Source organism: Salvelinus namaycush, chromosome 17 (assembly GCF_016432855.1).
Source record: "Salvelinus namaycush isolate Seneca chromosome 17, SaNama_1.0, whole genome shotgun sequence".
Classification (NCBI taxonomy): Eukaryota; Metazoa; Chordata; class Actinopteri; order Salmoniformes; family Salmonidae; genus Salvelinus; species Salvelinus namaycush.
Window position 1 is genome coordinate 17,815,489 of NC_052323.1, and position 27,452 is coordinate 17,842,940.

At 50.7% G+C, this 27,452-nt stretch overlaps 1 protein-coding gene across 3 annotated transcripts; it reads right to left on the reverse strand.

Moving 5' to 3' along the window:
* Positions 1-114: 114 nt before the first annotated feature.
* On the reverse strand, positions 115-26,246 carry LOC120062386 (E3 ubiquitin-protein ligase BRE1A-like). Of its 3 annotated transcripts, none has more exons than XM_039012324.1 (22): positions 26,163-26,246; positions 25,590-25,767; positions 25,376-25,444; positions 25,175-25,273; positions 24,901-25,048; positions 23,161-23,346; positions 22,531-22,646; positions 21,821-21,967; positions 21,563-21,637; positions 21,293-21,412; positions 20,715-20,894; positions 19,193-19,328; positions 18,930-19,051; positions 7,997-8,153; positions 7,646-7,916; positions 4,698-4,815; positions 3,580-3,729; positions 1,977-2,186; positions 1,728-1,853; positions 1,447-1,587; positions 1,230-1,334; positions 115-846 (listed from the first exon to the last, which is right to left on the reverse strand). In XM_039012324.1, the coding sequence occupies exons 2-22, from the start codon at positions 25,749-25,751 to the stop codon at positions 670-672; spliced, it is 3,015 nt and encodes a 1,004-aa protein (XP_038868252.1). In that variant the 5' UTR covers positions 25,752-25,767; positions 26,163-26,246; the 3' UTR covers positions 115-669. The 3 variants fall into 3 exon arrangements, with proteins under 3 accessions (XP_038868252.1, XP_038868251.1, XP_038868250.1); XM_039012322.1 differs by having other exon boundaries at positions 670-846; positions 1,977-2,189; XM_039012323.1 differs by lacking the exon at positions 26,163-26,246 and having other exon boundaries at positions 1,977-2,189; positions 25,590-25,751.
* Positions 26,247-27,452: the final 1,206 nt, after the last annotated feature.

The following is a 27,452-nucleotide window of genomic DNA, read 5'->3' on the forward strand; positions in this document are numbered from 1 at the left end:
TAAAGGCTTTTCTTCCAGCCAGCCAGGCAGTCTCTCCTATAGTATTTTCTTCCAGCCAGCCAGGCAGTCTCTCCTATAGGCTTTTCTTCCAGCCAGCCAGGCAGTCTCTCCTATAGGCTTTTCTTCCAGCCAGCCAGGCAGTCTCTCCTATAGTCTTTTCTTCCAGCCAGCCAGGCAGTCTCTCCTATAGTCTTTTCTTCCAGCCAGCCAGGCAGTCTCTCCTATAGTCTTTTCTTCCAGCCAGACAGGCAGTCTCTCGTATAGTCTTTTCTTCCAGCCAGACAGGCAGTCTCTCCTATAGTCTTTTCTTCCAGCCAGGCAGGCAGTGCACAGCCAGCAAATATAACCATGTCTGGGGTGCTATAAGACAATGTAATGTACACCAATCCAGAAACAACCCTTAGCCCCCACCACTATTGTGGAGATCCGAGAGTACTGAATAGGTGTCAGCAACTCCACATAGCCTATCAGAGAGCAAGGTGGATAGATTCCCGTAACGATTACATGTCCATCAAACCTCTCAGATTTCTAGTCTCATTCCACCTCACTCTTTAGAGTGGTGATAACAGTTTTATTGGAGAGAACGCCCGGTGTGTGGATACCGCTGACCTCTCGGCACCACTATCCTACCCCCTACGCTCCCTTCCTCCCCCTCTTCCTCCACCCTCTCTAGCCGATGTAGATGCGGTGGAAGTCGTTGGCGCCGAAGGCGGCGTTGCACTTGGGGCACTTCCTCTGGCGCGTGTCGTAGCGCGTCTTTACACACTCGAAGCAGAAGACGTGGAAACACTTGGTCAGGACGGCGTCCTTTACCCGGGAGTTACAGCACGGGCACGTCAGACGCGCCTGGGGGGGTAGAAATTGAGGGAGAGAGAAAGAGATGGGGAGTAAGATTGATAAAACAGGTGAATTATAGTTGCATTATTACATATTATAAACTGGGTGGTTCGAGCCCTGAATGTTGATTGGCTGACAGCCAGGGTATATCAGACCGTATACCATGGGTATGACAAAACATTTATTTTTACTGCTCAAATTACATTGCTAACCAGTTTATAATAGCAGTAAGGCGCATCGAGGGTTTGTTGTATATGGCCAATATACCACGGCTAAGAGCTGTATCCAGGTACTCCGCGTTGCGTCATGGTATATTGGCCATATACCACGTTCCTTATTGCTTAATTAAACATAGAGTACACCTGGTATAAAAGCGTGTTCATCCAGACTACCTTGTAATCGTTGATTTCCTCGTTGAGGATGTCGTCTCCGTTGCGGACGGTCTCGGCTGGTTTCTTGGCCTTCTCGATCTTCCTCCGCAGTTTGGAGATGTCCTCCTGAAACACAACAAGGATAGGAAGAGCAGGGTGCTGCATACTTTAAATAAACCAAAGTTCAATTCTGTTCAAGTGGATTACCTAAACATGGCGAATGTGTGTGTGGCCTGACCTGTGCGCGGCGCGCGTTGAAGGACTCCTTCTCTCTGGAGATGCTGTTTTCTATGACCTCCTCCCTGACGGTTCCCAGTCTCTGCTGCACCTGGTCCAGCTGACTACGCACCTCCTCCGACAGCACCGATGACTCCTGGGTCTAGAGGAGGGGAGGAGTGAGGAGACGGGGGGTAGAAAACAGATATGTTGTCCGTTGGCATTTTTCAAGGAGTAGGTATTCTCTGTGTGTGTTCACCTGTGCAGTTACGTACGCCTAGTAAGAGTGTGTGTTTTAGCTACCTTGCGTTTGTTCATGTCCAGAGCCTGTGTCCTCAGAGCCAGCTCTCTCTCTGCTGTACTGATGGTGCCCTGGAGGAGGCGCTCTTTCTCCTCCAGCTTCCTCACCACCTGCAGCTGGGCATCCACCTGAGAGAGAGATTTGCTACTGTCAAGTTACTGTCTTTCCCAAACTTTATCTCTCAAATTGAGCATTGTGACATTTTGACGCTCAAATCATTTTACTGCACCGTTTCAATCACTTCCTCTCACCTGTGTTTTGAGCGTAAGCAGCTGGTCGGCGAGTTCCTCCTTCTCCTCCTTGAGCAGCTTGTGGATCTGGTTGGACTTAATGCGTTCCGACATCAGCTTGAAGTTGGCGTCATCCTTCTCCCTCAACTGCTGCATCAGCCGGATGTTCTGCTCCTGCATGTCCTCAAAAGCCTGGCCCGTCACATCCATCTCACTCAGCAACGCATCCTCCTCCTGGTGGGAAGGGGGAGAGACAGGGGGGAGATCGGGGGGGTGAGGAGGGAAAGAAAGAAAGAAGGGGGAGAGAGGCAGGAGAGGAGGGAGAGGCAGGGGAATGGGGAAAGACAGGGGAAAGGGAGAGGGAAGGGACAGGGGGGAGGGGAGAGATGGGAGAGGGGAGAGAGAGACGGGAGAGATGGGAGAGGGGAGAGAGAGACGGGAGAGAGGAGGGGGGAGAGACGGGGGGCGAGACAGGGGGAGGGAAGAGATGGGAGAGGAGACGGGGGACAGTGGAGGGTAGAGAGACGGGGGACAGTGGAGGGTAGAGAGACGGGGACAGTGGAGGGTAGAGAGACGGGGACAGTGGAGGGTAGAGAGACGGGGGACAGTGGAGGGTAGAGAGACGGGGGACAGTGGAGGGTAGAGAGACGGGGACAGTGGAGGGTAGAGAGACGGGGGACAGTGGAGGGTAGAGAGACGGGGGACAGTGGAGGGTAGAGAGACGGGGGACAGTGGAGGGTAGAGAGACGGGGGACAGTGGAGGGTAGAGAGACGGGGGACAGTGGAGGGTAGAGAGACGGGGGACAGTGGAGGGTAGAGAGACGGGGGACAGTGGAGGGTAGAGAGACGGGGGACAGTGGAGGGTAGAGAGACGGGGGACAGTGGAGGGTAGAGAGACGGGGGACAGTGGAGGGTAGAGAGACGGGGGACAGTGGAGGGTAGAGAGACGGGGGACAGTGGAGGGGAGAGAGACGGGGGACAGTGGAGGGTAGAGAGACGGGGGACAGTGGAGGGGAGAGAGACGGGGGACAGTGGAGGGGAGAGAGACGGGGGACAGTGGAGGGGAGAGAGACGGGGGACAGTGGAGGGGAGAGAGACGGGGGACAGTGGAGGGGAGAGAGACGGGGGACAGTGGAGGGGAGAGAGACGGGGGACAGTGGAGGGGAGAGAGACGGGGGACAGTGGAGGGGAGAGAGACGGGGGACAGTGGAGGGGAGAGAGACGGGGGACAGTGGAGGGGAGAGAGACGGGGGACAGTGGAGGGGAGAGAGACGGGGGACAGTGGAGGGGAGAGAGACAGGGGAGTGGAGGCGAAGGGGGGTGGAGTGGAGGCGAGGGGTAATGGAAGGAAGGGACGGGGAGTAGAGGGGATGGACGGGGGAGTGGAGAGACGGTGGAGGGGAGTGGAGGGGAGAGACAGGGGAGTGGAGGGAGGGGGGATGGAAGAGGAGAAGGAGGGGTGGTAGAGAGAGAAAGTGGAGTTGAAGGATAGATGGAGGGGGGAGGAGCAGAGAGGGGGGTATATGAATGATGGTGCGAGAAATTAGTGTCTTTAAAATTGACCGTATTATGCTTAAATGCACATATGTAAACCCCCCCACGCACACACAACCCACACACACACCTGCTTGGCCAGGGAGAGCTTCTTATTGAGGATGTTGATCTGTTCCTCCACAGAACGGATCTTCCTCAGTGCCTCCTCGTCGGCCATCTTCTTCCCCTCTCTCCTCTCCCTCTCCTCCAGATCCCTGAGACGCTGCTTCAGCTCCTCCGCCTGACACACAGAAAACACAGCTGTTATCACCATCAATAAATCACTTCTAATCACCCAACAAGGTATTGAAAGCGTTCCACAGGGATACTGGCCCTTATTGACGCCAATGTTTAAACTTTTTTTTTTAACCTGTCCCCTCCCCTTCATCTACACTGACTGAAGTGGATTTAACAAGTGACGTCAATAAGGGATCATAGCTTTCACTTGGATTCACCTGGTCAGTCGATATCATGGAAAGAGCAGGTGTTCTTAATGTTTGTATACTCAAGTGTATATTTAAGCAATAAGGCTAAAAGGGGTGTGGTATATGGCCAATATACCACAGCTAAGGGGCTGTTCTTATTTAGCACACAATGTGGATGCCTGGACACAGCCCTTAGCTGTAGTACACTATATATACAAAAGTATGTGGACATCCCTTGAAATTAGTGGATTCAGCCATTTCAGCCACACCAGTTGCTGACAGGTGTATAAAATCTTCAGACAAATTCAATCTTTATCGACAAACATTTCCAAGATGTCAGTTACTGAAACCACCGAGGTGCCTTATTGCTATTATAAAAACTGGTAACCAACATAATTAGAACAGTAAAATGAGAATTCTGAGCTTAAACCACCCAGTTAATAATGTCTGATATAACACGCCTTTCAGCCAATCAGCATTCAGGATTCGAACCACCCAGTTTATAATAACCAATAGTAACTCAATACACAGAGAGCACACAGCGGTTAACACAGTTATTCCATCCATCAATCACTACCCCTCAATACGAACAACCCAATACACAGACCATTACTTTACTATCATACCATCACTCCAAAAAAACTAATAAATAATACACGTAAAGAATTCAATACTATCAACAACTATATGCTTCAATAGAGGAAGGTCCCATACAGTGCTTGCTAGCGAAGTGTCACTGTTTAGTTAGTAACGTCAGCTAAGTGTGTCTCAGCTAAGTATGTACCTCTGACTTGGCCTTCTTCTCAGCGGCCATGAGCTGGACCTTGTCCCTCTGCTCTTTGGGTGCTGACCGGTACATATCCAACAGTAGTTTCATCTCCCTCTGAGACTCCTGGGCTTTCCTACAAGGGGACACAGCAGAGCCTGTCATTAATATCATCCTAACCCCCATCATCATTAATATCATCCTTACCCCCTCATCATTAATATCATCCTAACCCCCATCATTAATATCATCCTAACCCCCATCATCATTAATATCATCCTAACCCCCATCATCATTAATATCATCCTAACCCCCCATCATCATTAATATCATCCTAACCCCCATCATTAATATCATCCTAACCCCCATCATCATTAATATCATCCTAACCCCCATCATCATTAATATCATCCTAACCCCCCATCATCATTAATATCATCCTTACCCCCTCATCATTAATATCATCCTAACCCCCATCATCATTAATATCATCCTAACCCCCCATCATCATTAATATCATCCTAACCCCATCATCATTAATATCATCCTAACCCCCATCATCATTAATATCATCCTAACCCCCATCATCATTAATATCACCCTAACCCCCATCATCATTAATATCACCCTAACCCCCATCATCATTAATATCATCCTAACCCCCATCATCATTAATATCGTCCTAACCCCCATCATCATTAATATCATCCTAACCCCCATCATCATTAATATCATCCTAACCCCCATCATCATTAATATCATCCTAACCCCCATCATCATTAATATCATCCTAACCCCCATCATCATTAATATCATCCTAACCCCCATCATCATTAATATCATCCTTACCCCCTCATCATTAATATCATCCTTACCCCCTCATCATTAATATCATCCTAACCCCCATCATCATTAATATCATCCTAACCCCCATCATCATTAATATCATCCTAACCCCCATCATTAATATCATCCTAACCCCATCATTAATATCACCCTAACCCCCATCATCATTAATATCATCCTAACCCCCATCATCATTATCATCATTAATATCATCCTAACCCCCATCATCATTAATATCATCCTTAACCCCCTCATCATTATCATCATTAATATCACTTCTTAATAGGGGGCGCTGTTTTCACTTTGGGAAAAAATCGTGCCCAAATTAAATGGCCTCGTACTCTGTTCTAGATCATACGATATGCATATTATTATTACTATTGGATAGAAAACACTCTGAAGTTTCTAAAACTGTTTGAATTATATATGTGAGTAAAACAGAACTCATTTGGCAGCAAACTTCCAAACAGGAAGTGAAAATTCTGAAAATGGGTCTCTAAGGCCTTGCCTATTCAATTGCCTTGTATTTATGGATCTGTATGCACTTCATATGCCTTCCACTAGATGTCAACAGGCAGTAGAATGTTGAATGGGGTGTCTAGCTTGATGTGAGACCGAATGAGAGCTTTTGGAGTGACAGGTCCGCCATATTGGCAGTATTTTGCTGCGCACCTGGGAGCACCATATAATTTTCTGCAATGCGTTAGGTAGACACGACGAAATGCTCCGTCTTGGACGTTATTGGATACATATGAGAAAAACATCATAAAGATGGATTTTCAACTGAGTTTGACCAGTTTATTCGACTTTTATTATGACTTTTGAATTTTTCGTTCCATGCGCCAAGCGTTCATGGACACGTGAGCACCATTATGCTAGCCAAAGTTGCTAATTCGACAGAAGAAATGGACATTCTAAAACAAAACAACAATTTATTGTGGAACTAGGACTCCTTGCACTGCATTCTGATGGAAGATCATCAAAGGTAAGAAAATATTTATGATGTTATTTCGTATTTTTGTGGAATATGTTGGCTCCAACATGGCGGAGAATGGCTGAGCGCTGTCTCAGATTATTGCATGCTGTGCTTTGTACTAAAGTTATTTTTTTTTTAAATCTAACACAGCGGTTGCATTAAGAACAAGTGAATCTTTCATTTGCTGTACAACATGTATTTTTCAGCAAAGTTTATGATGAGTTTTTTGGTTAGATTACGTCGCTGTGTAAAATTTCTCCGGACAATTTGGTGTTATTTGTGAAGATGGCTGCGTTGTAAAACCCAGATTTGTAGCTATAAATATGCACATTTTCGAACAAAACATAAATGTATTATATAACATGATGTCATAAGACTGTCATCTGATGAAGTTGTTCAAAGGTTAGTGATTCATTTTATTTCTATTTGTGGGTTTTGTGAAAGCTATCTTTGCGGTGACAAAATGGCGTTGTGTGTTGCGCTATTGTGGTGAGCTAACATAAATATATGTTGTGTTTTTGCTGTAAAACATTTAAAAGATCAGAAATATTGGCTGGATTCACAAGATGTTTATCTTTCATTTGCTGTACAACATGTATTTTTCATAAATGTTTTATGATGAGTATTTATGTATTTCACGTTGCTCTCTGTAATTATTCTGGCTGTTTTGGTGCCATTTATGATCATGGCACCAATGCAAAACCATGATTTGTAGCTATAAATATGCACATTTTCGAACAAAACATAAATGTATTGTATAACATGATGTTATAAGACTGTCATCTGATGAAGTTGTTCAAAGGTTAGTGATTATTTTTATCTCTATTTGTGGGTTTTGTGAAAAAATGGCGTTGTGTGTTTGGCTATTGTGGTGAGCTAACATAAATATATATTGTGTTTTCGCTGTAAAACATTTAAAAAAATCGGACATGTTGGCTGGATTCACAAGATGTTTATCTTTCATTTGCTGTATTGGACTTGTGATTTCATGAAATTATATTATATGATATCCCTGTGGCGCTAGGCTATGCTAGTCAGCGTTTCTGATGAGAATGATCCCGGATCCGGGATGGGTAGTCCAGAAAGGTTAATATCATCCTAACCCCCATCATCAATCATGACTGTCAATCATCATCAAACTTACTTTAGGTCCGCCCTGACAATTTTTAGTTGCTCCACCTCCTTCCTCTTTGGTCCTCCAATCACAGACGGGCGCTCCAGAGCCACCTCCTCCGATTGGTTGCTGGTCCCAGCCTTCTCCTTCTCCTCCTTCACGGCCCCACCCCCTCCACGGGTTGGCCTCTCTCTCTCCTTCTCTCTCTCCTTCTTCTCCTCTTTCTTCACTTCCTTCTCTTTCTCCTCCTCTTTGATTTCTCCCTCTGTCTCCGTCCCAGGCTCTGTCTTCAAAGAGGTACCTACAGAGAGAGAGGATGAATATCAGTTAAGAGTTAATAAAGAGTTACTAAATAGTTAATAAACACTTAATAACACTTACTAGTGCTGTTGGGCGTGGCTGAACCATTGTCAGACTCCACCTTGATGGTGACATCACCAGAGGCAGCAGGCGTCAGGGGGGAGGTGGTCTCTTCCTTCACATCCAGCTCCGTACTGGATTGTGATTGGAGGATAGCGCTGCCCTTCGTAGTGCGAGCCTATGAGAGGAGGGAATTGCACAGAATTCAGATGACAGGATTTTCTCTCTCTCTCTTACATTTACATTTAAGTCATTTAGCAGACGCTCTTATCCAGAGCGACTTACAAATTGGTGCATTCACCTTATGATATCCAGTGGAACAACCACTTTACAATAGTGCATCTAAATCTTTTAATGGGCTCTTAATGGGCTTCTTAATGGGCTTCAACTCCCTTAGTCTCTCTTATAGTCTCCTCCTTGCATGCCTCACACTCTTCCACCTGGCTGAGGCCAGTCAGTCTGTCTCCCACCTGGCTGAGGCCAGTCAGTCAGTCAGTCTGTCTGTCTGTCTGTCTGTCTGTGTCTCCCACCTGGCTGAGGCCAGTCAGTCAGTCAGTCTGTCTGTCTGTCTGTCTGTCTCCCACCTGGCTGAGGCCAGTCAGTCAGTCTGTCTGTCTGTCTCCCACCTGGCTGAGGCCAGTCAGTCAGTCTGTCTGTCTGTCTGTCTGTCTGTCTGTCTCCCACCTGGCTGAGGCCAGTCAGTCAGTCTGTCTGTCTGTCTGTCTCCCACCTGGCTGAGGCCGTCAGTCTGTCTGTCTGTCTGTCTCCCACCTGGCTGAGGCCAGTCTGTCTGTCTGTCTGTCTGTCTGTCTGTCTGTCTGTCTGTCTCCCACCTGGCTGAGGCCAGTCTGTCTGTCTGTCTCCCACCTGGCTGAGGCCAGTCTGTCTGTCTGTCTGTCTGTCTCCCACCTGGCTGAGGCCAGTCTGTCTGTCTGTCTGTCTCCCACCTGGCTGAGGCCAGTCTGTCTGTCTGTCTGTCTGTCTGTCTGTCTCCCACCTGGCTGAGGCCAGTCAGTCAGTCTGTCTGTCTGTCTGTGTCTCCCACCTGTCTGAGGCCAGTCAGTCAGTCTGTCTGTCTGTGTCTCCCACCTGGCTGAGGCCAGTCAGTCAGTCTGTCTGTCTGTGTCTCCCACCTGGCTGAGGCCAGTCTGTCTGTCTGTCTGTCTGTCTGTCTGTCTGTCTGTCTGTCTGTCTCCCACCTGGCTGAGGCCAGTCTGTCTGTCCGTCTGTCTGTCTGTCTCCCACCTGGCTAAGGCCAGTCTGTCTGTCTGTCTGTCTGTCTCCCACCTGGCTGAGGCCAGTCTGTCTGTCTGTCTGTCTCCCACCTGGCTGAGGCCAGTCTGTCTGTCTGTCTGTCTGTCTGTCTCCCACCTGGCTGAGGCCAGTCTGTCTGTCTGTCTGTCTCCTACCTGGCTGAGGCCAGTCTGTCTGTCTGTCTGTCTCCCACCTGGCTGAGGCCAGTCTGTCTGTCTGTCTGTCTGTCTCCCACCTGGCTGAGGCCAGTCTGTCTGTCTGTCTGTCTCCCACCTGGCTGAGGCCAGTCTGTCTGTCTGTCTGTCTCCCACCTGGCTGAGGCCAGTCTGTCTGTCTGTCTGTCTCCCACCTGGCTGAGGCCAGTCTGTCTGTCTGTCTCCCACCTGGCTGAGGCCAGTCTGTCTGTCTGTCTGTCTCCCACCTGGCTGAGGCCAGTCTGTCTGTCTGTCTGTCTGTCTCCCACCTGGCTGGCATTCTGTCAGTCGTCTCATGGTGAGCCATTGTCTGTCTGTCTCCCACCTGGCTGATGCCAGTCTGGTCTGTCTGTCGTCTCCCCAACTGGCTGAGGCAGTCTTATGTCGTCTGTCTGTCTGTCTGTCTCCCAACTGGCTGAGGCCAGTCTGTCTGTTGTCTGTCTGTCTCCACCTGGCTAGGGCCAGTCTGTCTGTCTGTCTGTCTCCACCTGGCTGAGGCCAGTAGGCTGTCTGTCTGTCTCACTGGCTGGGCCAGTCGTCTGTCGTCGTCTGTCTCCACCTGGCTGAGGCGTCTGTCTGTCTGTCTGTTGTCTCCCACCTGGCTGAGGCCAGTCTGTCTGTCTGTCTGTCTCACACCTGGCTGCCGTCGTCTGTCTGTCTGTCTGTCTCCCACCTGGCGGAGGCAGTCTGTCGTCTGTCTGTCCTCCCACCTGGCTGAGCAGTCTGTCTGTCTGTCTGTCTCCCACTGGTGAGGCGTCTGGTCTGTCTGCTGTTTCCCACCTGGCAGAGTCAGTCTGTCTGTCTGTTCCCACCTGGCTGAGGCCAGTCTGTCTGTCTGTCTGTCTGTCTCCCACCTGGCTGAGATCACAGTCTGTCTGTCTGTCTCCCACCTGGCTGAGGCAGTCTGTCTGTCTGTCTCCCACCTGGCTGAGGCCAGTCTGTCTGTCTGTCGTCTCCCACCTGCTGAGGCCATTCTGTCTGTCTGTCTGTCTCCACCTGGTGAGGCCAGTCTGTCTGTCGTTCTGTCTGTCTCCCACTGGCTGAGGCCAGTCGTCTGTCTGTTCTGTCTGTTCTCCCACCTGGCTGAGGCCAGTCTGTCTGTCTGTCTGTCTCCACCTGGCTGAGGCCAGATCTGCTGTCTGTCGTCTCCCACCTGCCGAAGGCCGTCTGTCTGTCTGTTCGTCTCCCACCTGGCTGAGGCAGTCTGTCTGTCTGTCTGTCTCCCACCTGGCTGAGGCCAGTCTGTCGTCTGTCTCCCACTGGCTGAGGCCAGTCCTGTCTGTCTGTCTGTCTCCCCACCTGGCTGAGGCCAGTCTGTCTGTCGCTGTCTCCCACCTGGCTGAGGCCAGTCTGTCTGTCTGTCTTTGCCCACCTGGCTGAGGCCAGTCTGTCTGTCTGTCTGTCTCCCACCTGGCTGAGGCCATGTCTGTCTGTCTGTCTGTCTCCACCTGGCTGAGCTGGGCCAGTCTGTCGTCTGTCTGTCTGTCTCCTCCCACCTGGCTGAGGCCAGTCTGTCTGTCTGTCTGTCTCCCACCTGGCTGAGGCCAGTCTGTCGTCTGTCTGTCTCCCACCTGGTGAGGCCAGTCTGTCTGTCTGTCTGTCTACCCACCTGGCGAGGCCAGTCTGTCTGTCTGTCTGTCTCCCACCTGGCTGAGGCCAGTCTGTCTGTCTCACACCTGTGAGGCCAGTCTGTCTGTCTGTCTGTCTCCCACCTGGCTGGAGCCAGTCTGTCTCGTCTGTCTGTCTCCACCCGGCTGAGGCCAGTCTGTCTGTCTGTCTGTCTCACTGGCTGAGGCCAGTCTTTCTGTCTGTCTGTCTGGCTCCCACCTGGCTGAGGCCAGTCTGTCTGTCTGTCTGTCTGTCTCCACCTGGCTGAGGCAGTCTGTCTGTCTGTCTTCTGTCTCCACCTGGCTGAGGCCAGTCTGTCTGTCTGTCTGTCTGTCTCCACCTGGCTGAGGCCAGTTCTGTCTGTCTGTCTGTCTCCCACCGTGCTGAGGCACTGTCTGTCTGTCTCCCACCGGCTGAGGTCAGTCTGTCTGTCTCCCACCTGGGCAGGCAGTCGTCTGTCTCCCACCTGGCTGAGGTCAGTCTGTCTGTCTCCCACCTGGCTGAGGTCAGTCTGTCTGTCTCCCACCTGGCTGAGGTCAGTCTGTCTGTCTGTCTCCACCTGGCGAGGTCAGTCTGTCTGTCTGTCTCCACCTGGCTGGGCCAGTCTGTCTGTCTGTCTGTTCCCACCTGGCTGAGGCCAGTCTGTCTGTCTGTCTGTCCCCACCTGGCTGAGGCCAGTCGTCTGTCTGGTCTGTCTCCCACCTGGCTAGGCCAGTCTGTCTGTCTGTCTCCCACCTGGTGAGGGTCTCTGTCTGTCTCCCACCTGGCTGAGGTCGTCTGTCTCCACCTGCTGAGGTCAGTCTGTCTCCCCCTGCTGAGGTCGTCTGTCTCCCACCTGGCTGAGGTCAGTCTGTCTCCCACCGCTGAGGCAGTCTGTCGTTCTGTCTCCCCCCCTGGCTGAGGCAGTCTGTCTGTCGTTCCCTGTGAGCGTCTGTCTGTCTGTCTCCACCTGGCTGAGGTCAGTCTGTCTGTCTGTCTCCCACCTGGCTGAGGTCAGTCTGTCTGTCTGTCTCCCACCTGGCTGAGGCCAGTCTGTCTGTCTGTCTCCCACCTGGCTGAGGCCAGTCTGTCTGTCTGTCTCCCACCTGGCTGAGGCCAGTCTGTCTGTCTGTCTGTCTCCCACCTGGCTGAGGCCAGTCTGTCAATCTGTCTGTCTCCCACCTGGCTGAGGCCAGTCTGTCTGTCTGTCTGTCTCCTACCTGGCTGAGGCCACGTCTGTCTGTCTGTCTGTCTCCCACCTGGCTGAGGCCAGTCTGTCTGTCTGTCTGTCTGTCTCCACCTGGCTGAGGCCAGTCTGTCTGTCTGTCTGTCTCCCCCTGGCTGAGGCAGTCTGTCTGTCTGTCGGTCTTGTCTGTCTGTCTTCCCACCTGGCTGAGAGTCAGTCTGTCTGTCTTGTCTGTCTCCACCTGGCTGAGGTCAGTCTGGTCTCCCACCTGGCTGAGGTCAGTCGTGTCTGTCGTCTCCCACCTGGCTGAGGTCAGTCTGTCTGTCTGTCTCCCACCTGGCTGAGGCAGTCTGTCTGTCTGTCTCTCCCACCTGGTGAGCCAGTCTGCTGTCTGTCTGTCTGTCTCCCACCTGGCTGAGGCCAGTCTGTCTGTCTGTCTGTCTCCACCCTGGCTGAGCCAGTAGTCTGCTGTCTGTCTGTCTTCTCTCCCTGGCTGAGGCAGTCTGTCTGTCTCGTCTGTCTCCCACTGGCGGAGGTCTGTCTGTCTCCCACCTGGCTGAGGCCAGTCTGTCTGTCTGTCTCACCTGCTGAGGTCAGTCTGTCGTCTGTCTCCACCTGGCTGAGTCAGTCTGTCTGTCTGTCTCCCACCTGGCTGAGGTCAGTCTGTCTGTCTGTCTCCACCTGGCTGAGGTCAGTCGTTGTCTGTTCCCACTGTGAGGCATCGTCTCTCTCTCACCTGGCTGAGGGCCAGTCTGTCTGTCTGTCTGTCTCCCACCTGGCTGAGGCCAGTCTGTCTGTCTGTCTGTCTCCCACCTGCTAGGCCAGTCTGTGTGTCTGTCTGTCTGTCTCCCACCTGGCTGAGGCAGTCTGTCTGTCTGTCTGTCCCACCGGCTGAGGTCGGTCTGTCTCCCACCTGGTGAGGTCAGTCTGTCTGTCTGTCTCCCACTGGCTGAGGCCAGTCTGTCTGTCTGTCTGTCTCCCACCTGGCTGAGGCCAGTCTGTTGTCTGTCTGTCTCCACCTGGTGAGGCCAGTCTGTCTGTCTGTCTGTCTGTCTCCCACCTGGCTGAGGCCAGTCTGTCTGTCTGTCTGTCTCCCACCTGGCTGAGGTCAGTCTGTCTGTCTGTCTGTCTCCACCTGGCTGAGGTCAGTCTGCTGTCTGTCTGTCTCCCACCTGGCTGAGGTAGTCTGGTCTCCCACCTGGCTGAGGTCAGTCTGTCTGTCTGTCTCCAACTGGCTGAGGTCTGTTGTCTGTCTGTCTCCCACCTGGCTGAGGCCAGCTGTCTGTCTGTTGTCTCCCACCTGGCTGAGGCCAGTCTGTCTGTCTGTCTGTCTCCCACCTGGCTGAGGTCAGTCTGTGTCTCCCACCTGGCTGAGGCAGTCGTCTGTCTGTCTGTCTCCCACCTGGCTGAGGTCAGTCTGTCCTGCTCCCACCTGGTGAGGTCAGTCTGTCTGTCTGTCTGTCTCCCACCTGGCTGAGGTCAGTCTGTCTCCCACCTGGCTGAGGTCAGTCTGTCGTCTGTCTCCACCTGGCTGAGGCCAGTCTGTCTGTCTGTACTGTCTCCCACCTGGCTGAGGCCATCTGTCTGTCTGTCTCCCACCTGGCTGAGGCTTCGTCTGTCTCCACTGGCTGAGGTCAGTCTGGCTCCACCTGCTGAGGTCAGTCTGTCTCCCACCTGGCTGAGGTCAGTCTGTCTGTCTGTCTCCCACCTGGCTGAGGCCAGTCTGTCTGTCTGTCTGTCTCCCACCTGGCTGAGGCCAGTCTGTCTGTCTGTCTGTCTCCCACCTGGCTGAGGCCAGTCTGTCTGTCTGTCTGTCTCCCACCTGGCTGAGGCCGTCGGTCCGTCTGTCTGTCTCCCACCTGGCTGAGGCCAGTCTGTCTGTCTGTCTGTCTCCACTGGCTGAGGCCAGTCTGTCTCTGTCTGTCTGTTCCACCTGGCTGAGGCCAGTCGTCTGTCTGTCTGTCTGTCTCCCACCTGGCTGAGGCCAGTCTGTTCTGTGTCTGTCGTCTCCCACTGGCTGAGGCCAGTCTGTCTGTCTGTCTGTCTGTCTCCACCTGGCTGAGCCAGTCTGTCGTCTGTCTGTCTGTCTCCCACCTGGCTGAGCCAGTCTGTCTGTCTGTCTGTCGTCTCCCACCTGGCTGAGGCCAGTCTGCTGTCTGTCTGTCTGTCTCCCACTGGCTGAGGCCAGTCTGTTTCTGTCTGTCTGTCTGTCTCCCACCTGGCTGAGGCAGTCTGTCTGTCTGTCTGTCTCCCACCTGGCTGAGGGCAGTCTGTTTGTCTGTCTGTCTCCACCTGGCTGAGGCAGTCTGTCTGTCTGTCTGTCTGTCTGTCTCCCACCTGGCTGAGGTCAGTCTGTCTGTCTGTCTCCACCTGGCTGAGGCCAGTCTGTGTCTGTCTGTCTCCCACCTGGCTGAGGTCAGTCTGTCTGTCTGTCTGTCTCCACCTGGCTGAGGTCAGTCTGTCTGTCTGTCTGTCTCCCGGCTGAGGCAGTCTGTCTCCACCGGCTGAGGTCAGTCTGCTGTCTGGTCTCCCACCTGGCTGAGGTCTGTCGTATGTCTGTCTCCCACCTGGCTGAGGTCAGTCTGTTGTTGTTCTGTTTCCCACCTGGCTGAGAGTGTCAGTTCTGTCTCCCACCTGGCTGAGGTCAGTCTGTCTCCCACCTGGCTGAGGTCAGTCTGTCTCCCACCTGGCTGAGGTCAGTCTGTCTCCCACCTGGCTGAGGTCAGTCTGTCTCCCACCTGGCTGAGGTCAGTCTGTCTGTCTGTCTCCCACCTGGCTGAGGTCAGTCTGTCTGTCTGTCTCCCACTGGCTGAGGTCAGTTGTCTGTCTGTTCCCACTGGCTGAGGTCAGTCGTCTGTCTGTCTCCCACCTGGCTGAGGTCAGTCTGTCTGTCTGTCTCCCACCTGGCTGAGGCCAGTCTGTCTGTCTGTCTCCCACCTGGCTGAGGCCAGTCTGTCTGTCTGTCTCCACCTGGTGAGCAGTCTGTCTGTCTGTCTGTCTCTCCTGGCTGAGGCCAGTCTGTCTGTCTGTCTGTCTCCTACCTGGCTGAGGCCAGTCTGTCTGTCTGTCTGTCTCCCACCTGGCTGAGGCCAGTCTGTTCTGTCTGTCTGTCTGTCTCCACCTGGCTGAGGCAGTCTGTCTGTCTGTCTGTCTCCCACCTGGCTGAGGCCAGTCTGTCTGTCTGTCTGTCTGTCTGTCTGTCTGTCTCCCACCTGGCTGAGGTCAGTCTGTCTGTCTGTCTCCCACCTGGCTGAGGTCAGTCTGTCTCCCACCTGGCTGAGGTCAGTCTGTCTGTCTGTCTCCCACCTGGCTGAGGTCAGTCTGTCTGTCTGTCTCCCACCTGGCTGAGGCCAGTCTGTCTGTCTGTCTGTCTCCCACCTGGCTGAGGCCAGTCTGTCTGTCTGTCTGTCTGTCTCCCACCTGGCTGAGGCCAGTCTGTCTGTCTGTCTGTCTCCCACCTGGCTGAGGCCAGTCTGTCTGTCTGTCTGTCTGTCTGTCTGTCTCCCACCTGGCTGAGGTCAGTCTGTCTGTCTGTCTCCCACCTGGCTGAGGTCAGTCTGTCTCCCACTGCTGAGGTCAGTCTGTCTCCCACCTGGCTGAGGTCAGTCTGTCTGTCTCCCACCTGGCTGAGGTCAGTCTGTCTGTCTGTCTCCCACCTGGCTGAGGTCAGTCTGTTGTCTGTCTCCCACCTGCTGAGCAGTCTGTCGTCTTCTCCACTGCTGAGGCAGTCTGTCTGTCTGTCCCTACCTGGCTGAGGCCAGTCTGTCTGTCTGTCTGTTCCCACCTGGCTGAGGCCAGTCTGTTGTCTGTCTGCTGTCTCCCACCTGGCTGAGGCCATGGTCTGTCTGTCTGTCTGTCTCACCTGGCTGAGGCCGTCTGTCTGTCTGTCTGTCGTCTGTCTGTTTTCTCCCACCTGGCTGAGGTCAGTCGTTTGTCTGTCTGTCTCCCACCGGCTGAGGTCAGTCTGTCTCCCACCTGGCTGAGGTCCGTCTTCTCCCCTGGCTGAGGTCAGTCTGTCTGTCTGTCTCCCACCTGGCTGAGGCAGTCTGTCTGTCTGTCTGTCTCCCACTGGCTGAGGCCAGTCTGTCTGTCTGTCTGTCTGTCTCCCACCTGGCTGAGGCCAGTCTGTCTGTCTGTCTGTCTCCCACCTGGCTGAGGTCAGTCTGTCTGTCTGTCTGTCTCCCACCTGGCTGAGGTCAGTCTGTCTGTCTGTCTGTCTCCCACCTGGCTGAGGTCAGTCTGTCTCCCACCTGGCTGAGGTCAGTCTGTCTGTCTGTCTCCCACCTGGCTGAGGCCAGTCTGTCTGTCTGTCTGTCTCCCACCTGGCTGAGGCCAGTCTGTCTGTCTGTCTGTCTCCCACCTGGCTGAGGTCAGTCTGTCTCCCACCTGGCTGAGGTCAGTCTGTCTCCCACCTGGCTGAGGTCAGTCTGTCTGTCTGTCTGTCTCCCACCTGGCTGAGGTCAGTCTGTCTGTCTGTCTCCCACCTGGCTGAGGTCAGTCTGTCTCCCACCTGGCTGAGGTCAGTCTGTCTGTCTCCCACCTGGCTGAGGTCTGTCTGTCTGTCTGTCTCCCACCTGGCTGAGGCCAGTCTGTCTGTCTGTCTGTCTCCACCTGGTGGGTCGTCTGTCTCCCACCTGGCTGAGGTCAGTCTGTCTGTCTCTCCCACCTGGCTGAGGTCAGTCGGTCTGTCTGTCTCCCACCTGGCTGAGGCAGTCGTCTGTCTGTCTGTCTCCCACCTGGCTGAGGCCAGGTCTGTCGTCTGTCCCCACCTGGCTGAGGCCAGTCTGTCTGTCTGTCTCCCACCTGGCTGAGGCCAGTCTGTCTGTCTGTCTCCCACCTGGCTGAGGCCAGTCTGTCTGTCTGTCTGTCTGTCTCCCACCTGGCTGAGGCCAGTCTGTCTGTCTGTCTGTCTGTCTCCACCTGGCTGAGGCCAGTCTGTCTGTCTGTCTGTCTGTCTCCCCCTGGCTGAGGCCAGTCTGTCTGTCTGTCTGTGTCTCCCACCTGGCTGAGGCCAGTCTGTCTGTCTGTCGTCTGTCTCCCACCTGGCTGAGGCCAGTCTGTCTGTCTGTCTGTCTGTCTCCACCTGGCTGAGGCCAGTCTGTCTGTCTGTCTGTCTCCCACCTGGCTGAGGCCAGTCTGTCTGTCTGTCTGTCTGTCTGTCTGTCTCCCACCTGGCTGAGGCCAGTCTGTCTGTCTGTCTGTCTGTCTCCCACCTGGCTGAGGCCAGTCTGTCTGTCTGTCTGTCTGTCTCCCACCTGGCTGAGGCCAGTCTGTCTGTCTGTCTCCCACCTGGCTGAGGCCAGTTCTGTCTGTCTGTTCTGTCTGTCTCCACCTGGTGAGGCCAGTCTGTGTCTGTCTGTCTGTCTCCACCTGGTAGGCCAGTCTGTCTGTCTGTCTGTCTGTCTCCCACCTGGCTGAGGCCAGTCTGTCTGTCTCCCACCTGGCTGAGGCCAGTCTGTCTGTCTCCCACCTGGCTGAGGCCAGTCTGTCTGTCTCCCACCTGGCTGAGGCCAGTCTGTCTGTCTCCCACCTGGCTGAGGCCAGTCTGTCTGTCTCCCACCTGCTGAGGTCAGTCTGTTGTCTCCACCTGGCTGAGGCCAGTCTGTCTGTCTCCCACCTGGCTGAGGCCAGTCTGTCTGTCTCCCACCTGGCTGAGGCCAGTCTGTCTGTCTCCGGCGGCAGTCTGTCTGTCTCCCACCTGGCTGAGGCCAGTCTGTCTGTCTCCCACCTGGCTGAGGCCAGTCTGTCTGTCTCCCACCTGGCTGAGGCCAGTCTGTCTGTCTCCCACCTGGCTGAGGCCAGTCTGTCTGTCTGTCTGTCTGTCTCCCACCTGGCTGAGGCCAGTCTGTCTGTCTGTCTGTCTGCTCCCACCTGGCTGAGGCCAGTCTGTCTGTCTGTCTGTCTTCTCCACCTGGCTGAGGCCAGTCTGTCTGTCTGTGCTGTCTCCACCTGGCTGAGGCCAGTTCTGTCTGTCTGTCTCCCACTGGCTGAGGCCAGTCTGTCTGTCTGTCTGTCTCCACCTGGTGAGGCCAGTCTGTCTGTCTGTCTGTCTCCCACCCTGCTGAGGCAGTCTGTCTGTCTGTCTGTCTCCCACCTGGCTGAGGCCAGTCTGTCTGTCTGTCTGTCTCCCACCTGGCTGAGGCCGTCTGTCTGTCTGTCTGTCTCCCACCTGGCTGAGGCCAGTCGTCTGTCTGTCTGTCTCCCACCTGGCTGAGGCCAGTCTGTGTGTCTGTCTCCCACCTGGCTGAGGCAGTCTGTCTGTCTGTCTGTCTCCCACCTGGCTGAGGCCAGTCTGTCTGTCTGTCTGTCTCCCACCTGGCTGAGGCCAGTCTGTCTGTCTGTCTGTCTCCCACCTGGCTGAGGCAGTCTGTCTGTCTGTGTCTCCCACCTGGCTGAGGCCAGTCTGTCTGTCTGTCTGTCTCCCACCTGGCTGAGGCCAGTCTGTCTGTCTGTCTGTCTTCCCACCTGGCTGAGGCCAGTCTGTCTGTCTGTCTGTCTCCCACCTGGCTGAGGTCAGTCTGTCTGTCTGTCTGTCTCCCACCTGGCTGAGGTCAGTCTGTCTGTCTGTCTCCCACCTGGCTGAGGTCAGTCTGTCCGTCTGTCTCCCACCTGGCTGAGGTCAGTCTGTCCGTCTGTCTCCCACCTGGCTGAGGTCAGTCTGTCTGTCTCCCACCTGGCTGAGGTCAGTCTGTCTGTCTCTCACCTGGCTGAGGTCAGTCTGTCTGTCTCTCACCTGGCTGAGGTCAGTCTGTGCCTCCCTCAGTCTCAGCTTGTATTTCACCACCTCTCCCTTCATCTGCTGGTTGTGTGTCTGCAGTGTGCTGATCAGGTGACGCATCTCCCTGTTGATAGGACCTGAGAGAGAGACAGATTGAGAGAGAGAAAGAAATAGATGAGATGCTGTTTTCAATGAGGATCTGAAACTGCAGGTAAATAGTAGCTGGTGAGGAGGAGCATAAGGCCATATTTGTTTTAATGCGAGGTGAAGACACTGACCTGCTTGTTCATTGGCAGCGAGGGTCTGTTCAAACTCGATCCGGAGCATCTCGTACTCCTTCCTGACCTGGGCCAGAGTGTCCTCCAGCTGGAACACCTCTGTACGGACCTTCCTCTGGAGAGACACCTCATCATTCTGGAGGAGAGAGGGGACCGTTACCACACACACCCCCATTGTGTTTGAAGGGATACTTCGGAATTTTGGCAACGAGGTACTTAATATAATTATTCAGAGTCAGATGAACTTGTGGATACCATTTTTATGTCTCTGTGTCCAGTATACAGGTAGTTTTGTGAGAAAATGCTAACTAGAGTTACCGCAATGACTGGAAGTCTATGGGTATTTACTAGCATGTTAGCAGATACCCATAGACTTCCAGTTATTATGCTAATGCTGGTTAGCAATTGCGCTAGCGCTAGTTAGCAACTTCCTTCAAACTGCACATAGACATTTTTATCAGTTTTCCGTTAAAAACAATAAGAAAAATGTATAAAATTCTGTGTGAATTCACAATGCAGCTGCCAGCAATGGTTTGGGTCTCATGGTGCGTCCCTTTCAGATGGTTAAGCATTGCACCTGCGTTACTGTACCTCAATTCCACCGCGAGAGTTGGCATTTCCTTCATTTAACTTCTCAAAGTATTGCCATACAGGACTTCTCTGCTGTCATTTTTCCAACTGTTAACTACAACTCCAATCATCGACTCCCATTTCTGAGTGTGAAGATTATGTATTTTTTGAAACGGAGGAGACTGATTAGCCGTCGTACTTCCGAGAACAAACACTTGCATCTTTCATAGCAAGCTAGCGAGGGACAAAGAGAGGGTCCCTGTACAGGCATATCGGCCACCAGGCAGAACCCTGCACTAGGACTACCTATCGGCAATCAAAAGCTATATCTTGCAATTTCTTGGCTTGCAAAGTTTGTTTTAAAGTGTCTGTCCTATATCTGAGAGCTGGAAGGAAGATCAGGAAATAATGTGTATATTTCTTTACCCATATTTAACAATTTGTGGGCATTAAACTCCTTCCATATTTATTTATGTGAGGCTTGTGGGTGCCCTAAAGCAAAACAACCGACATGTACATGTTCCTGAGTCTCACCTTTCCAGAGTAGTCATATTAGTGTGTAGCCAAAAACAGCTCGGACATTACAGATAGAAGTTGGCAGATCAGCGGAACCGACTTCAGATGAGTCCCGTGACACCATCATGTTCCTGAGAGTCGATTCTTTCCATAGAGGGGTTTGTATGCCAAACCGTTCGGATGCTACAGACGTTTTCGTGAGAAGACCAATTTTCGGGATGTCTCACGGTCTGACAAACACCGCTGTAACTCGGCCACCTTTCACCGCAGATGCGAAAGGCTGCCATTGGTGGATATCTCTAGCTTAAAGTGACATATTTTTTTAAAATATGCTAATTAGATTGGCTCTAGGGGGTATTTTTCTTCTCATAAATAGCGTTAAGGATTCTTATTTAGTTTAAACGTTCATACCTCTAGCTCGCAAACACACACTCACCTCCATGTGCTCTAGCTGTCGGAGGCGTGCCGTTCTGGTGGTGTTGAGGCGTGTGCGCGTCTCGTCCAGCTGAGACTTAAGGCCCACAGACTCATTGTAGAGGACAGAGAACTGGGACTGGAGACAGCGGTACTCTGAGCTCTCCCTTACCACCCCTTCAGCACGACTCAACAACTCCACCTAACAGAGAGAGAAACAGAGGGGGAGAGAGAAAAGCAGAAAAAGAGAGTGAGAAATGGAGATGAGAAATGGAATGAAAGAAATGAAGTTAGAGAGCGCGAGGTGAAGAGAAAGTGTGAGAGAAGGGGAGAGAAAAGAGATGGACAGAGCAAAGAGAGGTGAGCAAAGCAACAGAGAAAAACAAGAACCTCCCCCTATCTATTTACCTTCATTTGACTGGTTTGGTTGACTGAGTAAGGATGTGGGACCTCAGGTAATCCAATGGCTGGGTTGGGGGAGAGGCTCTGTCCCTGGCTCTGTCCCTGGCTCTGTCCCTGGCTCTGTCCCTGGCTCTGTCCCTGGCTCTGTCCCTGGCTCTGTCCCTGGCTCTGTCCCTGGCTCTGTCCCTGCAGGCTCACCTTCATGTTGTTGTTCTCCTGGTTGACCGTCTGCAGGTCCTGCTGTAGCCGCTGCAGCTCGCTCAGACGGTTCTCCGCCAGCTCCCTGTTCTCCTCCAACTCACTGTTCATCTCCTCAAACTGACAGATGGGAGGGGGAAAGAGAAGAGAGAGACGGAGAAAAAGGGGGCAGGGGGAAAGGAGAGGAACGGGAAATTAAAGAGTTATAACTCCAGGTCCATGTTGTTTCTGACAAGTACAAATGGCAGAACAAAGAGGATGTTTTTATACCTTTCTCTTGTTGATGGTGATGGTTCCACACACACTGCTGGCCTCCCCACACACCTTGTAGCCTTTACTGTTCACCTGGGAGGAATAGCACTTGGAATAAACATGCTACATTTACATAGATATAGTGCTGTGGTATATAAACGACATGACACAGAAATACTCCATTACAAAATGGTAAACATAGGCTAGTGGCTGTCAAACACATTGCTGCAGAGAGACTTGAATTGGATTCACAAAAACACACAGCAGCAGCCTTACCCTCTCCAGGATTTCTCCCAGGTGTGTGTTGAGGCGGGTTTCTCTGCGTCTGATCTTCTCCATGTCCCACTGGAGTTCTTCGATGAGGCCCTGCAGCTCACTGACCCGTGTGTCTGCCCTCGCCACCGCCCGCCCCAGAGAACGAGACTACAGGGACACAGAGTTACTGTCAATATGGGGGCTGGTGGGAGTGGTGGTGATCCACTAGTAAGGTACATAGTGTAGAGATCAACAAACAGAGAATTAGTGCAAGTGTTGATGTAAGACAGGGATGGGCAAATGGTGCCCCTCCCCCCCTTAATTTTTTTAGGAACTCAGTTGGGGTCTCAACTCACTGTTACGAGTTAGAATAGTAGAATACACAAGGTGCAATTTGGAAATGTGGTTGTGCATCAGCAGTTTTCCTGTTGTTATGTCAGAAACTGATAGTCAGTCAATTAGCCATGTCAGCTAACAGTTTTAGATTGCTACGGTAGTCTAGCCAGCTATCTAAATTTAGTAATCATGGTCGATTTTACCTGTCGGGGGCCCCCATTGATTTTGTTAGTCAGTCTAACTCAGATGTCATCTTAAAAACTGCAAACATTTCTCTCTACCCTATGGCAAAATGTGTAAAGTAAAAAAGTATTTATCTGCTGTCAAGAGGGGGACGTGATCCCCACCCACATCAAAGTTGCCCACCCCTGCCGTGATGTGGTGCATCAAATCACCTCGCTAGTCATGTGACTGTGCTTCTGCTGGAGGTCATCGGTCAGCTGACGCAGCCGGTCGTTCTCATTGGACAGGAGGGTGTTGAGCTGTACAGCGACCTGCCACACAGAGCCCTCTGGAAATACAAGACATAATATCATGACATTAATACTCCTGACTTTCCTCACATAACAATGACCTTATTAAATGCTAATACTAGCTTCTGTTTGAAAATGAAAAATAAATAAACACTTACACCCTTGCTGTTCTCACCATCTTCACCCCCAACCCTCACCCTTCTTCACATCTCATTCCCTCTTTCCTCTTACCCCTACACACCTCTCAAACCATCCCCTTACTCCCTCATTCTCCAAACTATCCCTTACCCTACACTCCCCTTCCTCTCAAACATCTCTTACCCTACACTACCTATACCACCCCTTACCCTACACTCCTCAAACATCCCATCTTACCCCTACACTCTCAAGCCATCCCTTTCCTCACATCCCCTCATTCCTCTAACCCAACCCCCCCCCCCCCCACCCACCCCCCCCCCCCCCCCCCCCCCCCCCCCCCCCCCCCCCACCCCCCCCCCCACCCCCCCCCCCCCCCCCCCCCCCCCCCCCCCCCCACTCTCTCTCCCCCATCACCTGCTCCAGAGTCCTGGTCCTTCTTCAGCTGCTCCACGGTGGTCTTCAAGCTGTCGTAGATCTCCACTACGCGGTTGGCCTGCTTTTGGCTGGACTCCACCCTCTCCTGCAGTTCTGCCTCCATCTCCTCGCTGCTGCTGCTGGCCAGCGTGGCCAGGAAGGACGTGGTTGTCTCTCCCTGTTGGCCTGGAGGACAGCCACACGGTGCAGACAGGAGTTAGTACTCACTACCAAACAGTGGTGTAAAGTAATTAAGTAAAAATACTTGAAAGTACAACTTAAGTCATTTTTGGGGGGTATCTGTACAATACTTTACTATTTATATTTTGGACAACTTTTACTTCACTACATTCCTAAAGAAAATAATGTCATTTTTATTCCATACATTTCCCTGACACCAAAAAGTACTCATTAAATTTGAAATGCTTAGCAGGACAGTAAACAGTCCAATTGACACACTTATCAAGAGAACATCCCTGGTAATCCTGAATGCATCTGATCTGGAGGACTCACTAAAGACAAATGCTTTGTTTGTAAATGATGTCTGAGTGTTGGAGTGTGCTCCTGGCTATCCATACATTTTAAAAAACACATTTTAAAAAAAATTATACAATGTTGAAAATAGTAAAAATAGAAAAACCCTGGAATGAGTAGGTGTCCCAACTTTTGACTTGTACTGTATATATCTATATATATATGTATATACAGTGCTGTGAAAAAGTATTTGCCCCCTTTCTGATTTTCTCTATTTTTGCATTTTTTTAAATTCTGAATGTTATCAGACCTTCAACCAAAACCTAATATTAGATAAACGGAAAATGAGTTTACAAATAACACAAAAACTGGACACTTATTTTATTTATTTAATTAACAAAGTTATGCAACACTAAATTCCCCTGTGTGAAAAAGTAATTTCCCCCTTACACTCAATAACTGGTTGTGCCACCTTCAGCTGCAAAGACGCAACCAAATGCTTCCTGTAGTTCTCAGTTTCTCACATCGCTGGGGAGGAATTTTGGCCCACTCTTCCATGCAAAACCCATGTCTTCCAAAAGTTATACTTTTGTATCTGTCGATAGAACATTCTTCCAAGAGTCTTGATGATCATCCAGGTGCTTTTTGGCAAACTTTAGTCAACTTTTTGGATAAGATGGGTGCCATTATCCCTGGCGTAAACCAAACACTTCATTCCACAGTCAGAACCTCATACCAAGGGTCATGCATGGTGGTAGTAGTTTGATGGTTTGGGGATGCTTTGCTGCCTCAGGACCTGGATAACTTTCCTTAATAGAAGGAACCATGAAATCTGCTCTGCATCAGAGAATTCTACAGGAGAATGTCAGGCCATCGTTCTGTGAGCTGAAGCGTAGCTGGGTCAAGCAGCAAGACTGATCCAAAATACACAATCAAGTCTACATGAATATGGTTAAAAAGTAACACTTCTGCATGGAAGAGTGGGCCAAAACTTCTCCACAGCAACGTGAGAGACTGATCAACAACCACGGGAAGCGCTTGGTTGGAGTCATTGCAGCTAAAGGTGGCACAACCAGTTATTGAGGGGCATTGGGTGTTGTATAACTTTGTTTATGAAATAAGTAAGTCATTGTTGTGTTATTTGTTCACTTAGGTTCCCTTTATCTAATATTAGGTTTTTGTTGAAGATATATAACATTCAGTATAAAAAATATGCAAAAGTAGATTAAATTAGAAAGGGGGCAAATACTTTTTCTCCCTCTTTACCTCGATCTTTGGCTCTCTCCTGGTTGGAGTCACCGTCCGGTTCTGGGGTGTCAGGCTTCAGGCTCCGCCCCTCTCCTGCCGGGGTTTCGACAGGCTCGCTTCCTGATTGGTCGTAGCGCCTGCCAATCTGGCGCACATTGTCATCAAACTAAGAGGAGGAGAGAGGGGGAAGTAGATGGTATTTAGAATATAGAGAATTGTTTTAATGCAAATTGTATCTATGTGCAATGTTTTAATTGCATATGGTTCATTATTTGAGTGAATGAATAGTTACCTGATTCCAGTATCTGTTCAGGATCAGTAGGCTGGCATCATCAGTAGCCTGACGAGTCTCCAGTCTCTCGATTCTCTCTCTCAGCTCATCCTCAATCACCTGCAGAGCAACGGTCCCATTATAAATGTATATAGTGAAAACAGGAGTTGTAGGTTTGTGTGTGCCTGTGTATTTGTTTATGTGTGTGTGAGACTAACATACCTGTCTTTGATCGAGGGATTCTCCCAACTTCCTGTTCTTCACATGGAGAGCTTTGACATCCTGTTCCTCCTGACCACAAGAGAAAGAGACCGAACAGATGACAAGAACACAATCAACGGCACTGCTGACGAGCCATAACAACTACCATATGAAAAGGCAGACAGACTGACACAGATAGGATAAATACAGGCTAGGCACTTTGCAGCTCTCTCACCGAGTTGGACACCCCTCCGAGTTTGATGACGGTTTCCACGGCAGTAGCGCTGACCCCGGGAACCCCGTCCTCTCCTCCATCTCGCTCCCTCCGTTTATCGGGGGGCGCACCGGACGAGGAAGAGGGGGCGCTGGAGTCACACGGACGCTTCTGTCCTGACATCCTGAACCCAACACCGCTGTAGTAGATATAGGGGGATATTAAATATGTGCACATTGAGATCCTAGCTAGCTAACGTTAGATAACCTTAAATAACGTGGTGGATCTTATTGTAGGAAACTACACGTAGCTAGCTACAGTCATTAGCTTACTATATAATTTCGAAAGAGCAGACATTTGTTTTAATTCTAATTCAATTTCAGCTATTTGGCAATGTTGCATTTACCAGTTAGTTAGCGAATTCCCAAATATGTTGTAGATAGCAGTAGCTAATAGTAGCCAGTTTGCTAATTCAAATATACCACACGCTATAAAATAGCCTTTCTAAACAGAAAACTTGAGTGGGGCACTTTACATCAATACATTTGATTTGTTATTCCTTGTAGAGTCGGTGGTTTGATTCAAATTCCTTACCAATTTTTATAAAATTGTGTTATTTAGAAATTCTGTCAATGAATGTTGATATTGCGGCTTCTTTCGGCTCTCTTCCGGAAAGGGAAGTAGCCACTGACATTGAAAGTCGAACCACTCATCATTTTAAAGGGCGCCACCACGTGGTGGAAGAAATTACATTCAGAATCAAAAATATAGAGTTGGAGAACTAGAGATTCTCATTCTATTGCTACCATCCTTACAAAAAAGGATTGCAGTTTTGAAAAACTGCAGTCGACTGTTGTATTTTGGGGGCAGTAATTGCAGAATAACTATGATATATTGGACACAGTATTTGCAGCATAATGCTGTTATAATGCACTCTAACTGTAGTTATACTGCACTCTGACTGCAGTCTGTGTTATCTGCGGATGGAGAAGTGAAGTATGTAGTACTGTATAAATAAATGTTGGTAGCGGCTACAGGTGGCATATTATCTCACTGTTTTATTTGTGGCTGCAAGTAAACAACACTAAAGACTGTAACAGCATTGTCTGGTTTTGGAGATCAAAGTACAGAAATAAAGTTTGTGCCTCATTTGTAGTTTCTCGCTCTCACTCTCTCACACACACTTTCATTCATTTTCTCTCCAGTGAATGAGAGGATGATGGGAACGGACTCTGACCCAGAGTGTTTGTGAGACTATTGTTGGCGGTTCCATGGTCCATCTTGTGTAAGCTTGATTTGTAATAGCTGGTGCGTTTGTTTTCCACCCTGCCTACCTCATACCCGGGGTTCAAATACATTTGTCTGATGCAGTCATTCACATGTTCATTTCATAATGTGGATTCTGTCATTTGACACCGATCTATTGTAGATGATAACCCCATTCACAAACCGACATATCCAGACATATTACTGAGAGATGTACAGACAGACATACCAACAGACTACAGAAACACATACACAACAGCAGGAAAGACACAAGACTCTATGAAAACCTGAAAAGAAACATTATATAGCCAATAAAATATAGCCAAGCTATCATTGCTCGTTGTGTATTTATTCCTTGTGTGATTTTTTTCTTCTTCTATTATATATGTATTTATTATTGTATTCTGCATTGTTGGGAAGGGCCTATAAGTAAGCTTTTCACTTAGTCTACACCTGATATTTATGAAGCATGTGACAATTAAAATTAGATTTGATAATAAGGAATACCTGCATTTCTCTGCAGGCAAACACACACACACATCATCATCATGCACTCAACGCATGCTGCTATGTATAACAAAGGATTTGCAGAGCGATGCTCCTTTAACTCGAAGTAAT

Bases quoted from the DNA above. Each gene is read 5' to 3' on its own strand.
- LOC120062386 (XM_039012323.1), bottom strand. From the start codon at position 25,751: ATGTCAGGACAGAAGCGTCCGTGTGACTCCAGCGCCCCCTCTTCCTCG. The intron at 25,274-25,375 runs GTATGTTAGTCT...GTTGCTCTGCAG, and splicing joins AATCCCTCGATCAAAGACAG to GTGATTGAGGATGAGCTGAG. The intron at 19,329-20,714 runs GTGAGTGTGTGT...TCTCTCCTCCAG, and splicing joins GACAGCTAGAGCACATGGAG to AATGATGAGGTGTCTCTCCA.